We start from the raw sequence: 16,131 nt of genomic DNA, 5'->3' as shown, positions 1-16,131 counted from the left end.
TCCATCAGCTTTGGAATCAGATTTCCTGTACCCACTGCCACCTCTGCCACTCACAGGGCAAGTGCCTTGGCCTCTCTGTGGCTACCTTTCTCTTATGCAAAACTGGGCTAGCAGAGCTCAGGGTCAGCGGGAGCTTCCTTCCCTGGGAAGGTCCACTCTACGGGCTCTTTCTCTGACCCAGGGACACTGTTGTCTTTAAATGCACACATGCACTACCTCGCCGGGATTGCACCTGTGAGTCTCCTGTCTCCAGGGGGAACCGACACATACTCTCTAACTCTCCCCTAGTGAGTTTAATGATTCTGACTTAAAGTACCACAATTCCATCACTTAGCTGGATTCTACTGGACAGTCGGGATGTGTCACCCTTTAAGAAACACACACACAGGGGTTCATGGAGCAATGTACTTTACCTGCCAGAAGTTCCCAAAGAGGCGTCATAAAAACTAATCCCATGCTTCCGAGAACAGCAGAGATCTATGAGGAAGTTATGAACGAGGTCCCTCACCATGGCTTTCCCCGCCTCTTCAGTAGACATCTAGAAGGGTTTAATAAACTATCAACTTCAAGGTGCTTAGTGACAGCTACAGAATAAAAACTGGGCAATATCACTTGATGATAACAACTAGAGATGTACTTTAAGTCAAATACTTGAGACCATTCAAAAAGCAAACAAGCAAACCCCAGGCAGTAGATATACACTGATCAGGATGAAAGAATACTCTTAAGAAGGATGAGATTAAGCTTGTAAGTTTAAACTTTAAAAAGTTAAAAATGACTAAATTTGTTTTGTGCTCTTGAATGAAAGTCCACACTCATAAGTGCTTCTGTCAGCCTGTGCGACTTCCTGGTGAGGAACATGCAACAATGTTTAAAGCAGAAGGACAGGGCAAGTCACCAAGTTGGAAGAAAGCAAACTTAGGCTCTCAAGAGCCATGAACTAAACAGAGAAACTGAGCCCTTACCAGGCTAGCCAAGTCCATGTTCAGAAGCATCCAAGGAAAACCAAAATAAATGCTAGGCTTGGGCCTATGTGAGGATGGTGGCTTTAATTTAGCTCATGAATTAACAATCACAACATAAGCAAAATGTGAACTCTTCTGGACAGGATTCTGAAATCAGAAAGTTAAACTACAAAAGCTGGATATCTTAAAAAGGAAAAGAGCCAAGTGAGAGGAGGGAGAGGCAACCTGGAGGAGTCCTGTAAACCTCCCAGTGAGGCACTGCAGGCCAATAAGGGTGCCACTCCACCGGGAGGTAATTGTTTTCTCATCAAAAACAAAATTACTCTCATTGTTCCAAGACTAGAATAAAAATCTTACAGGAATTGTTTTATACATTGCAAAGAATTAATTTAACTATATATAACCATAAGTCAAAAGAAATAGATCAAATGGCATTCCCTTAGAGGTCTGAGAAGTTTTCTGACCCTCACTGTGAGGGTCCCACAAAGACAAGCTAAGTGAACCTCTGCGACTCACCTCAGCACTTTCTGGGTTTTCTGGAGCAACATCTGTGATCCCGTTCCAGTTGTAGAGAGCAGCTATATGGTTCAGAAACTGCCCAGTAAAGAAACGCACTTTCTGGGTTTTTGTGATGTTTTTATTGTGAATCACCTGGATACAGTAAGACGAGAAAGAAAAATGAAAGTCAATCATTTCTGTATTGTACTATTATAAAAGTTTGCATGCCAAGAAAAGATAATTTACCAAAGAAAAGGAAATCTAGAAAGAGAAATAGAGAATCTGCCAAATTCTCAAACATCTTAGACTATTCATTAGTATTTTGGTGTGGGTTTTTTTGGCCCCTCCTACCTATACCCACAATGCACACTGATTATGTTTATTTATGGTTTGGATGTTTCTTTTATTAATATGATTTAGCTTTTCTCAGAGCATCATTTTAAAGAGCTAAATGTCCTTCTGTGCTCTGACTGGACCATAACTGATACCATGGTTCCTGCAGTGTTTGTATTTGGCAACCCCATACTTGGGATATTCCCTGCAAAGCCACGATGATCAGCAGAGGATTTTTTTTTTAACCATCTATCCGTCTAGGAGCAGACATCGGTTCTTACATAGAGGACCCACATCAAGGTCTCAGCCCCACCCAGGGCTACCCCCAAATCCCTGTTATTGTGCTTCAGCAAACTGTTCTAAATGCATCCTTGGGTGAGTCAACTACATAATGCAATGAACCAGCCTTAAGTTCAGGTATAAACATGTAAACATGCACAAGACTCTGACGAATCATGCTCGAGGCTCAGCACTTTCTCTAAGAAAGCACTCACTTTTGCTGCATCTTTGCTAGCACCCAGCACCACAGTGGTAAGGTCAAATTACTTTAGGTTAAGGGTTTCTCAATCTCTATTCTGCAAGGTATCCTGTAGGATGCGTTGTAACATCACTGGTCTTATCCACAAGAGACTATTGGTACCATCCCACTGTGACAATCAAAACTATCTCCAGACATCTTCACGTGCACTCCCCTGAGAATGGGTCAATCACCCTTAGTGAGAACCCCTGACATACACACTACCTGATGTGTCATCCCTGCTTCTTAGCCCTTTTTTAAAGCACTGGATCCTAACTTTTCATTTCAGAGGGTCAGTTTGTTCACTCATCACTAAAGGTATCTATATACAATCTGTGATCCTTTTACCAAGTTTTAAAATGTCTCTTAAGATATCTAAAAAAGGCAGAATATGCAACATGACTCAAATTAACACTTGGGCAGGTTTGTAAAGAAAGTATCATTTGCAATTTACAGTCCAAAATACTGCAGCTGAGTTTGCAGGAATTGCATACTGACAGCTTTTCTCTTATAGTAGGTAAAGGGGCCAGGCTGCTTGAGCCCTCTGGCTCTTCTTTAACCCTCCAGCCCCAAACTAACTCCCCACCAATCCCAAGTTTAAGCCAGTCAGCTCTTGTCCAAACTACTTCACTCTAAGTTCAGCCCTGAAACACATTGGGGGTGAGGGTGGGCAGGCCTTTATTCATTCTCAAAGACAAGCAAGACACACTAGACAGTAGACACATACCTTTGTTTTCAGTGTGGACAATAAAATATTGATGGTAGAAATCTTATCCTCCTTTATGCCCGAGCTAAAAATGCAGGGGATAAATTCTGAAAATAAATGTTGACAAGAATTAAACTCAATGGTGTTTTGAAATGTAAATAATGCCATGCCTGATTTAAGTTCTGTGCCAATTGCACAAGTTTTCAACAGTACACTTGCTGTGTGGCACAAGGAATCAAGGACATCTCAAGGTAAAATAATCACAGTAGTTTGGTGCTTGCCCACCCCATTTGCTGTTTCCTTACATCAAGTAAAAGCAACCTGGGGGATTGCTACTGGGGGATTCCGAACGTAGCACGCAGCGGCCCTTGAGAGCTCTCTCCCATCTGAAGGAGCTCAGGGCTGCTGAGGATGGCCATGGGCTGGGAGCTTTGCAGTGCAGTGGGAACAGGCTGTTTGCCCTTCACTTTAACTCACCCCTCTCCTCTACCAAGAACCACAGACCTAGAGGTGACACGGCAGAATGCCCAGCAATCTGTCTCACTGGCTACACCAGCCTGAAGAGCACACAATTCTACAAAGAGGACTCATTTTTTTTTTAAGTCAAAGCATAAATTTCAGGTCAACCATAATCCTCTACTCAACGGCAAACACCGTGCCATCCGAGTTGACTGTTGGTTTCTGCCGGGTCCACATGCTCTGTCTGATGTTCAGGATGCTATGTTCAGGACTCAAACACCTACCTCAGTGTGTCCTGTGATACATAGTACTCCATTAGCTCTCCTCCTCCTCGCTGGAGACTGAGGAATGCTGGAGCTCAGCTTGCTTTCTCATTGTTATTCAGTCAGGGGCCCAGCCAATGAATGGTATTGTCTAAACTCATTTCTCTCTGCCTCCTGACCATGGATTCAGTGTCACCAGCTACCTCACACTCTTGCCATCGTGCCTTCCTTGCCATGAAAGATTGTTCCCTAAAATAACGCAAGCTCAAATAACCCCTTCCATCCTTAAGTTGTTTTTGTCAGGTACTTTGTTTCAGCAAAAAGAAAAGTTGCTAATGTACATCTTATGCAAATGCATTCTATCTCCTCCACCATGCTCTGCCTAGCAGCAACAGAGCCCCCACACAGCTCAGGCTGACCACTACAGTCTCACTCCTACTAGGACCCTCACCCGCAGCAGAAGCTGAGCTCCCCTGTCCTGATCGAGGCAGAAGGGTTGGTCACCAGGCACTTAGGCCAGACTCAACCCAGTGCACGTCTAGGACATAAAGCTAGGATTCTGGAACTGTGAGCAACTGCCGTATGCCGCCACAGGATGGTCATTTACTATCTTTCTGAAGCTCTTAATAAAACAGTAATGTTCCTAATAACTCTGACAAGCCTTGTTCTAAAGAGGCAGTCACCAGAAGGCAGTCAAATTGAAGCTCCCTTACATTCTGTTATATTCTGATAACATGAAGTACAACCATTATGGAAATTAATTTATCTGTCTATGTTACTTATTATGATGCAGGAATCAAAATCCTTATATATGTTAAGTAAGTGCTATACAACTGAGCTATATTCCAATCTTTTATACTTTTTTTTTAATGCAATTACTGGGTCTGGAGAGATGGCTCAGTGGTTAAGAGTACAAGCTGCTCTTCCAGAGGACCTAGGTTTGATTCCCAGCACCCACATTAACAGATCATAATTGTTTATAACTCCAGTTCTCGGAGATTCTTCTGTCCTCTGCAGGTGACACAAGCATGTGGTATATAGACATGCACACAGGGAAAACAACCAACCATACACATAAAAATAAATAAGGAAAAATGTTAAAAATACAAATACTAAGGAAAATTGGGGCTATGAATCTGTGTGTCCTTTGGGAAAAGCCATAAAGCTTCCTGTCTTGTCTCCAGGCTGTGCCTGGCACTCCAGAGGGCCTCAGAGGAATAGCAACCAGTGCTATCAACACACACCTGCTCCAAGCCTTGCCCCAAACACACCCTCTGAGCTCTGTAGCGCACACTGCAGCTAGTGAGGCTGCAGGCTCTGGAGGAAGGAAGAAACAAACACTTGGGTCTGGTTCTCTGAACGTCACGCTTCCCCGAGACAGGGCGCCCCCACCTTTTATCTCCAGCACTTGCCCGATGGTGTTGTCGTCACCCGCAATGAGGAAGGAGAGGGCAAACTGAATGTAAGCCAGGCGGACGTCATGCACTCCCTGTAGGACAAAAGAGAGGCACATATCACATGCAGCCACTACAGACAAGAACATAGAAGGCGTGCACACCTCTCAGCTCAGTGTCATCAGCTGCCTGGCCTAATCTCAGGCACCGGCACATGGAGTCCTCACTCTTTATGGAAAGCAAATCCTCTCTGCATCCCAACTCTGTAAGTCTCTCCATTCCTTCTATCCAAGTCCTGTTCGCGATGTAAACATATGGCTGGAAACAGCTGTGCCCCTCCCCTGACTTATGGCCTAAGTTTCTTTAGTTCACTCTAGGATAGGAACAAAGATCCTTTGCCCTGCTGGAATCAATCCCCTCTTGCTTGCTAAGGAAAACAATTTATTGTGTTTTAGAAAAGCCAGAGATAATGGAGATAATGGTGCTGCTTTTGAAGAGAGGCCAACATGGTGATATCTGGTTTTTATTAGAAATTGCAAATAAGTTACTAAATCACTCTGAAAACCACATGAATGCATGAACATCACAGGATGTGCAAGGCTCACAGGTCTTGGCACGACCCAGGGAGGCAGGCAGGAAAACCATAACTACCAGCCTATACTTCTGGAGAAGTCGTGAGCCATCTCCTCAGCTTTCCCTCCCAGTGTTAAGATACATTCATGTCTCAACACAAGGAAGTGAAGGCACAGGTCACCACAGCTGCTCCAGCACTGGAACATGTGCTTAGAGCCCCCACCACTCAGACTGGAAACCTTTCCAATTCCCAGCTATTCCAAGAATCAGAATGCATTGCAAGAATTAAGTTACTGTGAGAGAAAGTATGGTCTTGAACATGGGCAAGAGCAGAGTCGGCAGGCCTGCTGTCCAGATCACCCGGCCCACTTAGTACTAACAGAAGAGGTGGTGGCAGTCATTGTGAACGCAGTGAGGATAATGGTGGTGTGTACTGAGCACCCGCTCCATGCGTGCCAGGCACTGAATCACGGTCATCTCCTTCGGCTCTCATTTTGCAAATGAGTTAGAAAAAGACTCACCACCACCACCACCACCACCACCACCACCACCACCACCACCATTGTCCTTCTCCTTCTCTCCAATGAAGTATTCAGAGGCAGTTTGGGGCCTGGAATCCCTAGTCCCCCTTTTCAGTCACTTTAGACTTTTCTAGTCTGTGAGTACACAGTAGACTTGGACAAGATCCTGTAACATCTTCCAATAAAGAATTCCTAAATGAAAAGGAATATGGTTACCACATATTGGTTCCCATCCTAGATCACAACCAACCTCAAATCTCAGGTCCTACACTGTAGAAAAACTAGACTGACCAATCTCAGAGACAAGGGCACCCACCCTCCTCAGGCCAGCCATGGCCACAGGCTTCCGGCCTGTCCTTCAAAGCATCCCACTCCCACTGAGACAGCCTGTGCCTACTCCTCATTCCCACTCTATGACCTCACAGGGATGCCATCCCAGAAAGGAAATGTCCTGAACCTCTCTAGACTTGTTCTGAAAAATGTGTTCTAAAATAGACTGAAACATGTGGCAAAGCTGCTCTTTGGCATAGGATTTTAACAATGCTTTCTTTGGCTGGATGAACAGTCATGATCTACTTTTTTCAAAAACATTAAAATATACCTTACAAAACAGAAATGACTCTCCATCTCCAACAACTTCAGGGTATGAGATAAAGGGGAAACTCAAATCTTGAGATATTTACAGACCCCAAGAAACCTATTAACCAAATACTGCAAACATATGGGCCTTGTTTAGACCCAGATTTGAACCAAGAAGTTTAAAAATGTTTTTGAGACTGGAAGGTTCAAAGACCAAACTGGTTGTTCATGGTGAGAAATTAATAATGGTGACAGTGCAACAATGCCATTGTGGTTTCGTTTTTAAAGACATCATTCTGCTAAGAGGACATGCTGAAATATTTATACTGAAATATGATTATCTTCTGAGATTTTTCTATAAAAAGTCAACTGAAAATGTGAGGTGTAAAGTGGGTGAAGGCGGCTGACACTAGCTAAAGCTGGAACTTAGGGTTCTGTGTGCTGCTCTATTTTTAATGCCTCTGACTTGGAAAAGCTCAATGTCTGGCTGTCACTGACCACAATGTACCTAAGGGAGCTTATGCAGACCACACAAGGAAAGTACAAGCACTTACAACGGGACAGAGCCTTCCACTTCACAGATCCCAGGGGGAAAACAGCACCCTTGGAGCCTGGGTGGAGCAGCTGCCGTAGCCAGGGTTAGCTGGGCTTTGCATATTGTCCTGGCTGTCTGGGTGGCCTGAATACACCAGTCTACCTTACTCAGACAGCCTGGATAACTCTTTTGATTATAAGTGCATTTCATGTCCAAAGCCTTACCCACTCATGGGAATCTGCTGACGTGTTAATAAAGTGTAGCTAGCATCTACGGGACACTGAGACCTGGACTTTCTTCCCTCAGACACTGCCATATTTGTAATTCTATAAACCCTTAATACCAGGCTTGTTTCAAAACCATAAAAGTTTTGGCATTATTATGAATCCATCAGACTGCTTCCTAACAATTAAGAAATTTAATCACCAGGCATACTAGGATAGGAGCTAGAATCTTCTCCATTTTCTACACAGGAGATGCACAGCAACACAGTCTTCCACCTCAGCCAGGTGTGATATGTGTTCGTTGTGCTCTGCACTCAGGAGGAAAGCACTCGGACCTGGGCAGTGCACAGCACTGAGCACCATTAGGAACCAATCTGGCAAGCAGGAACAGGTCTACTGAGACTTGCAGCTGGTCCTATGCAGAGAGCTTAGACATCTTTGTTGTGTTTTCTTCTCCAGAACCCTGCCAAACTCAGGTGTCAGCTCTAGAGCTACCAGTGAACTCATGCACGCCCCTGAAATCCAAGCATTCCTTCTTCCATTCTCTCTGGTATGTTCAGCTTCTACCCATTGAAGATTATAATTGAGGAGCAAAGGTCATTTACCACAGACCCCCAGGAGCCCTCTCTAACTTAGAGTTGCAAAGGATGTCTCTAAAGGGGACAGGATGGAAAGAGGACTGGGATGCTGTATAACTCACAGCTGTGAGGCAGAGAGAAGGGCTCTCCTATTCACTTAGAAGAGAGCTTAAATCTATCCGCTTAGGCCAGAGAACAAAGCCACAAAGACAACCTCATCCCTTTTGGGTAGGCCCAGATCTTCCTCAGATGTCCCAGTTGTTCATGTTCTGTTGAGCCATTTGGCTCCATCAAAGCCAGGGTGGGGGGGCACAGGCGATTGAGGAAAGGCTGCTGCCCTACTCAAAGACATGGACTTCTGCAGCTGTGTGAGGACCAAGAGAAGAGAGGGAGAAAGCCCACCACCAAAGCCTCCTAAAAGGAAGGGAACTGTGGATAGCCATGACACTGGGGGTTCTCACCTTTGAATCCCTCTTGGTCACCAGGGCAAACAAGGCTTTTTTATTCAAATCAAAAGAGCTGCACACATCTCTGGCAGCTTCAGGACCCTGGGTCACCATGGCAGTCATCAGGTCCAGGCAAGCTCGAGCCATCCTGCATAGGGACAGGAAACCAAGTGTCAAGCACAGGAGCAGCCTATGCGGGAGCCCAGAGCACACCTGCTGTAGGATGTGCTTCCCAAAACCAGAAACAGAAAGCCTGAATGCTCTTCTCTTTCATTTTTTTAAAGCATAACCAAAACTCTAAAAGGAACTAAAAAGCCAAGGAAAGATTACAGTACAAAAGTGAAAATAATCATTAATATTATTATTTGAGACAGAGATTCTCTATGTATATAGTAGCTTTGGCTGAAATGGAACTTACTATGTAGAGATTATGCTTGCCCTGAACTCACAGAGATCTGCTTGCCTCTGTCTCCTGAATTCAGGGATTAAGGTGTGAGCCACCGTGCCTAGTACTAAAGACAAAAAAACGTTCTCTCTCAAGTAACCATCAATAACCAAGCAGCAACATCCCTGCCACTGTGTATTGGGGACATAAAGGACGACTTCAAAGAGGTATCTTCAAAAGTGCCCTCTAGGCACCCTTATTCTCTGAGTTGGCCAGAATTGGTGGCTCCATGCAAGGCACTGTTCTAGACCCTGGAAAATAAGATGCTATGATCCTCTTTATCATAGACAGTCAATAGATGTAGACCACTGTGTCAAGTGCACAGGTATTTGTCTACATGCAGAAAAGTGGAACATGGAGCTGGAGAGATGGCTCAGCGGTTAAGAGCACTGACTGCTCTTCCGAAGGTCCTGAGTTCAAATTGCAGCAACCACCCATAATGAGATCTGGCACCCTCTTCTGGAGTGTCTGAAGACAGCTACAGTGTACTTAGATGTAATAAATAAATCTAAAAAAAAAAAAAAAAAAAAGTGGGACACGGAGACATAAAAGAACAGTGGGGCTGTTACTGACCGAAGATGGTCAGTAAAGACTATTCAGGCCTTTCTTCTGCAAAGTACTGAGAAAGGATAGACCATGACTACTTGAGAAAAGAACCACCTAGACAGAACATGCTAGGTAAGGCATGGTTGAGTCCCAGGACAGTGAAGAGAGTAGCCTAGAGCAGAAGGGACACTTGGCACGAGAAGTCAGCAGTGGTCCCTGCTGGTCACTGATGAAGAACACTGTGCTGAGTCACAGTCCAAAAAAACTCCATAATAGCCAACCTAAAGGCTGGCCCTGGCCACATGACAGACAGCTCACCTGTAACCAGATGCATACAGGGATTCACAGAGGAGTTTCATGTGGTTATACAGAAGCTTCTTCACAATGTTGGCACCCACCACGTGGAAATGCATGAGGTCACTGGCTGTCCTCAGTAATATGGCCTCAAAAGCTTGAAATATTAACAGCATCTGCAACAGCAGAATCGAACACTGTCAATCATTTTACTCTTGCCTTGGCCGGAGTTATGACATTAGCCTGCCCTTCCCCAGATCCTGAGCCAAAACAAGAGGGAAGCAGGCAGCCTTACCCAGCAAGACCCAGGCTCTGAACTACAAACGCACAAGAGGCTGCTTAGTTTCACAAAACAAAAGTAAAGAACAAAACTTTATTGAAAATGAAATTCAGTGCTCTGAAGACATTCAGCCTTCATCAAGAGTCCAGTTCCATATGTGTTCTGAGTCTGTAACACCCAGCATTTCCCTAGTGTTTAAGCAAACCTAGTGCACTGTAAGAATCCAGAATCCTGGGGCTGAAGAGATGGCTCAGCAGTTGAAAGAACTGGCTGCTCTTGCAGAAAACCTGGGTTCAGTCTCCAGGACCCACATGGCAGTTCACAAGTGTCTGTACCCAAGTTCCAGGTGATTCAATGCCTTCTCCTAGCCTCTCTGGCAACAAGCATGTATGTGGTGTGCATGCATGCATATATACATACAAACATACATACATATAGAGGCAAAACACTCATACACGTAAAAATAAATGAATAAACACTTTTAAAAACCTAATCTTGACTTAAGACATTATTTATAAACTAGCAGAGAGAAGTTGCTGTTTCCCACAAAGGTCATAGAAGCAAAGCACTGGACTAAGAGATCCCTTTCAGCAGGAAGCTGGTACTGACCAAGACATGGATAGCACACTTTGCCAAGCTCACTGCTATATAACACTGACTTCTCTTCATCATGCAAGTAAGAAACAACCTACTTCACTCTCGGGACGCTTCTCTCCATTCAGGAGCTGGAAAATTTCTGCACATTCCATGGAAATCTTGATGTACCCCTCGACAACATCACACATATCTTCCTGTGGTAGCTGCTTGGCAGCAGAGACGAAGGCTTCCAAAGCTGAAATAGGAGTTAAGAGGTCAATAGGACAGTCTCCTCAGCAACCATCACAGCCTCTACTGCACCATACTTTTCTTGTTCAGTGACTCCCACACATCTCTCATGTACCCAAAGAAGCAAGGAACCCACTGAACTGAGGGCTCATGTTAAGGCTGTAACTCCTACAGGGCTATCTGAAGACAGGACTTCTAAGAGACAATTAAGGATGCGTGAGGGCATCAGGCTGATGCCCCAGTTCCACAGGATTGATATCCTAATAATAAGGGACACCAGAGAGATCTTTGAAAAGGTGAGGTCTCATGAGGACACAGTGAGAGGCATCTGTGTGCAGTTCAGAAAGAGCCTTCATGCACATGAGTTCCTTCTACTTAGAACTGTAAGAACATAAATACCGCTTAGCCTCTAGTGTGCAGTCTTAGTTACAGTAGCCCCTGGCAGATGAACCCCTATAGAAACACTCTAATGGAGTCAGTGTAAGAAAGAAGCTGGTAGTGGGTGAACTCATGTCGCATTCCTGGCCCTAGCCCTGGAAGAGGGCTTGCTTCTGCAGGTGAGAGCCATAAATTGAAGGGCAAACTTGTTTTTTTTTTTTTTTTTTTCAAGACAGGGTTTCTCTGTATAGCCCTGGCTGTCCTGGAACTCACTCTGTAGACCAGGCTGGCCTCGAACTCAGAAATCCGCCTGTCTCTGCCTCCCAGAGTGCTGGGATTACAGGTGTGTGCCACCACCGCCTAGCAAGGGCAAACATTTTTAAGGGCCAGACTTAAACAGATCCTTCTTGATCTAGAATCCTGACTCACCAGTCATCATTTTAATGCTGACACTGTCCAACTAAGGACGCTCTGAAATTGAACACCAAAGCGCCTCTCCACGACACAAAGGAAACAGCAACAGCAACCTAAAAATCCCTACACACCTACCAACGCAATCCTCGATAGCATGTCCATGACAGGAACTCAATGTGTACCAAGGAGGGAAAGGGGGAAAAAAAATCCTGACACTATATTCAAATAAAAATCGCCAAATTCCCACATTCACCCACTGACTTCAGCTTTGCAACATCTTTCAATCACTTCACTGTCAACCCAGCTGTCCCCTGAAATGTAGACAGAAGCTTTCTAGGAACCAAGCTAGCTCTTTTCTTCTGCCAGAAAGGCTCCAATGCCTATACCATTCTACAACTCTTGAAAACCCGCTTCCTTAGGGAAGTCTTCTTTGATCTCACAGACCAAGGCCCCAGGCCCATTAAGTACAATGGAGAGCCGGCTCCTTTGGAAGACCCAGGACTACTTGACTTTGCTGATCACCTGCTTTCCCAAACTATCAGATTCACAATGGCAAGACCTGTGCCAGGGTTTTATTCGCCCATTATATCTCTACCTAACAAATAGCAGCTGTGATTAAACATCAAATAAATGTGTGGGGGTGCTACATTCTGTGCTAACACAGGTACCATCTTCCAAGCAAACTACCAAGGCTAGGCACCAAAGGTTTAAAAATAAAAATTGTAAGAAAAAAATTAGTTGAGAATACTTTTTGTTTTGTTTGGTTTTTTGTTTGTTTGTTTGTTTTTTTGGATTTGGTTTTTTTTTCCGAGACAGGGTTTCTCTGTGTAGTCCTGGCTGTCCTGGAACTCACTCTGTAGAACAGGCTGGCCTCAAACTTAGAAATCTGCCTGCCTCTGCCTCCCAGAGTGCTGGGATTAAAGGCGTGCACCACCACCACCCGGCTTTTTGTTTTGTTTTGTTTTGTTGAGACAGGGTTTCTCTGTGTAGCCCTGGCTGTCCTGGAACTCACTCTGTAGATCAGGCTGGCCTCAAACTCAGAAATCCGCCTGCCTCTGCCTCCCAAGTGCTGGGATTAAAGGTGTGCGCCACCACTGCCGGGCTGAGAATACTTTTTTGCGTCAGGGTCTTATTCTATAGTGTTTCCTGAGTCCCTTGGCTGTGAGTTAGCCCAGGGTAGTTCAGGGAGACAGCTTACTCTTCTTTGGACTGGCAGCAGCAGCAACAGTCAGGAGTGCTCTGGCAACACTAACATTGTCAGGATGGCACCAATTCTATCCTTAATCTTCTAGTATTTCTAACGTTGGAAGTCAAGGTGTACTTGTAAGGGAGATAAGGCTGGCCTCCAACTCACAGAAATCCTCCTGCCTCTGTGCTGAATTAAAGGCACGTACCATCAAGCCCTGTGATAGGTTATTAACTTAGTAATTTTGATAACCTGAGAGAAATCTTTCACTGTATTGTTTTTACCACAGCGTTGATGTCTGAACATGGTAACATGTTTGACTGTGGTTTTCCTCACAACCAGTGTGCTCCTTCCACGATTATAAGTCGTTGTTAAGTATCGTCATGCTCTGCAGCGAGTGAAATTAAAATTACAGAATCTGGTCCAGCTCCAGTCACCTGTCTGGGCAATCCTAGTCACCTGACAAGGAGCTGTAGGTCCTTATGGAACCTGTTACACGTGACAGCCCGCGCCATTGTCAGGGTTGACAGTTGGTCACCAGTGCCTATGGTGAACAGCTACCGACAGCCCAAGCAAGCTGTCCCACTCAACTCTTCTAGGCTGACTCGCAGCCGGGGCTCGGCAAACGCTTGCCGTGAGCGGGGGCCCTTGCTGTACTCTGACAGCCGAGAGGTTCTGGAGGTGTCTAGGGGTCAAGCCGTGCTGGGGACCCTGTACGCTCAATCGCGGGAGCCTCCGTTTTCGCGCAAGCCGGAGGCGTGGCGAGAGGAGCCCGCTCTCACTCACCCGGTCCTGGGCCCTGCGCATCCTTCAGCTGGGTCTTGAACCGCACGCCCGAGAACTCCTCCGCTCGACTTCGCTTGGTTGTGCCAGCGGGGGACGCCGCACCGCCAGGGCCCCCTGAGGCCTTCCTCTTGGGCACCCCCATGGCCCAAAGCACCGGCCCAGTAAAACGGTACCCTCGGAAAACCCACGCGGCCGGAAACGCAGGCGGCAAGGAAGGGGCGGGACTGAAAGAAAAGGCGGAGCCTGAGAGGGGAAGCCGGTAAAAGAGCTGGTCTTCCGGTGGGAAAAGGCGGAAGGGGCGGGGCCTGTTGAAGGGGGCGTGAGAAGGTAGAACACCTGGGGGCGGGTCCTTCTGGGGCGTGTCTCTGGGAGGGTGTGGGCGTGGTTTGGTGCTTGGGCGGGGCCTGTAGGGCCTGGGATTTCCCCATGGGCTCTCTGTTTGCAAAGAAAAACCGCTTACAGAAAGACATAAGCGCCTTTAGCTGCAACAATCTAGGGCAAATTGATCAAAATGCTCCTCCTGCTCCCATAGCGCTGTTGGGGTCCCTGAGCGCGAAGAACTCCAAGACCCTTCTCGAAGGCCACTTCCAGACGACCACAAAGAGCAGCACAAAAAGCCCAGATCTTTTAAAATCTCTGGGCACCTTAATGGTGTCTCCTGAACGATTCCAAGGAATTGATACTTCCTCAGTTCAAGTTCCCTGCTTGTAGGCTGGGTGATTTCACGAGGGCCTGACATCAGGTGGACTTACCTCTGAGATGCCCTAGCTTGGAAATGTGGGTCCAGGGTTAAGCAGGTGTTCTTAGCCATGAATCCCCAATTTTTGTCACAACCCTAGGCTTAGGCTGATTAGATGTCACTTCAAGTAACCTCCCGCCAAGCTTTCACCAAACCTCGATGCCCTCCTTCCTGTGGTGATGAAGGCCAGGGGAGATCAAAGAAAGCAAACATTTAAGAAATCCTCCTAGGACAGTGCCCACATCTCAGCACCCTCATTAAAAAGGAGACAACAAAGCCTGCTCTCCCCAATCCTGGGCTGGAGAACAGCAAGTAATGTAGTGTTTAAAGAACTGCTTTGAGGGGACAGAGAGTACAATATGTTTTTGTTGTTGATGTTCTTGTAAGCTGTTGATTTACAGGCTGCATTAAATGCTCTGGCAAAATGTGGGAAAGTAAAATCAAGCAGTTGCATAAAAAAAAAAAAACAGATTTTATCAATATCTGGGAATGTTCTTAAAATTCCAGTTGGGAATTTTGTTGGGAAATTGCTAGTTTTTGAAATTCTCTGTCATATTCTTCTAGTCTAATGAGGCACTTTTTTGGAAGCAAATATCTTTTAAGCATCTAAGAATGTGGTCCCTGTCACTCCTAGAATTTTAGAGTCCCTTATAGGAACAAAAACACTTGCCTTTGCCTCTGAGCCTGTAGCCTACAGAGACAACTGCATCTGTGGGAATCCCTGTCCGAAAATTAAATCCCTGTCAGAAAAATAAAGATGACTGAACAAAGCCATGTAATAATGTTGAGAAGAGGCTAAAGACAGACTTGTGACCAATTGTCCAGGTTGACACTCACCAGGACCCACACCAAGGGACAGCAGGAAAAAGAAACAATCAAAAGTCTTGGCTTATGTGACATTGGGGGAAACTATCATCTCTCTGTACTAGTGTACACTATAAACAATTAGAGACGGGGGCTGGGAGGGTGACGGTCTCAATTCAATCCCCAGAACCCGCATGTGGAAGGAGAAACCTTCTTCCACAAATTGTATTCTGGTCTCTACATGCATGCTGAAGCAAGTGCACACACACAACTCACAAAATATTTTTTTTTTTTAGCCCACAAGAATGAGTGAGACTGAGGAACTTATCTGGGTACTCAGGATCCTAGCCCCAACTGCACAGAAGCTGCCCCTGTCCATCCTAACCTTAGATAAAGGGGTACCCAATGGCAAGTAGTTATTCAGAATTACAGATGGCTGTTTGAGACTGGCTCAGAGCAGTCCTCTAAATCACTTAATGTGAGTTCTAATGCCGAGCTCACTAGCCGATAACGAGCTAGCTTTCCACAAGAAGGCCTGGGTAATTTGTCTCCGAGGTCATTACTCTTCTTGTGATAGTGACTGAAAACCTAGCAGAAATGAGGGAAGAGGAATGTACTTTGGGTACGAGCTTCAAAAACTGTCAGTGTGTTGTGGTAGGGAGGCCTCAGCGTCCCACGGAGGTGGGGCTTGCTGTACGCTTTCTCATACACTGGAAGAGACAAAGTTTGGGCCATGTCCAGTGCTGTCACCTTCAAGGCCCACTCCCAGCCTCACTTCTGCTGCCTAGGCCACACTCTCGAAGGCTCTCCCTCCCCACCTGGGGACCAATCCTTCCAATACAT

At 45.7% G+C, this 16,131-nt stretch overlaps 1 protein-coding gene across 1 annotated transcript in view; it reads right to left on the bottom strand.

Moving 5' to 3' along the window:
• Urb1 (URB1 ribosome biogenesis homolog) overlaps positions 1 to 13,962 on the bottom strand; it is a 62,090-nt gene extending 48,128 nt beyond the window's left edge. Inside the window, exons 1-8 of the mRNA XM_052158046.1 lie at positions 13,746 to 13,962; positions 10,849 to 10,988; positions 9,901 to 10,052; positions 8,607 to 8,739; positions 5,134 to 5,230; positions 3,041 to 3,126; positions 1,482 to 1,616; positions 414 to 538 (exon numbers count right to left, since the gene is read on the bottom strand). Coding sequence (XP_052014006.1) covers positions 414 to 538; positions 1,482 to 1,616; positions 3,041 to 3,126; positions 5,134 to 5,230; positions 8,607 to 8,739; positions 9,901 to 10,052; positions 10,849 to 10,988; positions 13,746 to 13,887 — 1,010 coding nt within the window. The 5' untranslated portion in view covers positions 13,888 to 13,962. The remainder of the gene's footprint in view (positions 1 to 413; positions 539 to 1,481; positions 1,617 to 3,040; positions 3,127 to 5,133; positions 5,231 to 8,606; positions 8,740 to 9,900; positions 10,053 to 10,848; positions 10,989 to 13,745) is intronic.
• Positions 13,963 to 16,131: the final 2,169 nt, after the last annotated feature.

The sequence above is a fragment of the Apodemus sylvaticus genome, chromosome 15 (assembly GCF_947179515.1).
Source record: "Apodemus sylvaticus chromosome 15, mApoSyl1.1, whole genome shotgun sequence".
In the NCBI taxonomy this organism is placed as follows: Eukaryota; Metazoa; Chordata; class Mammalia; order Rodentia; family Muridae; genus Apodemus; species Apodemus sylvaticus.
This window is presented reverse-complemented; position numbering and strand designations above follow the sequence as displayed.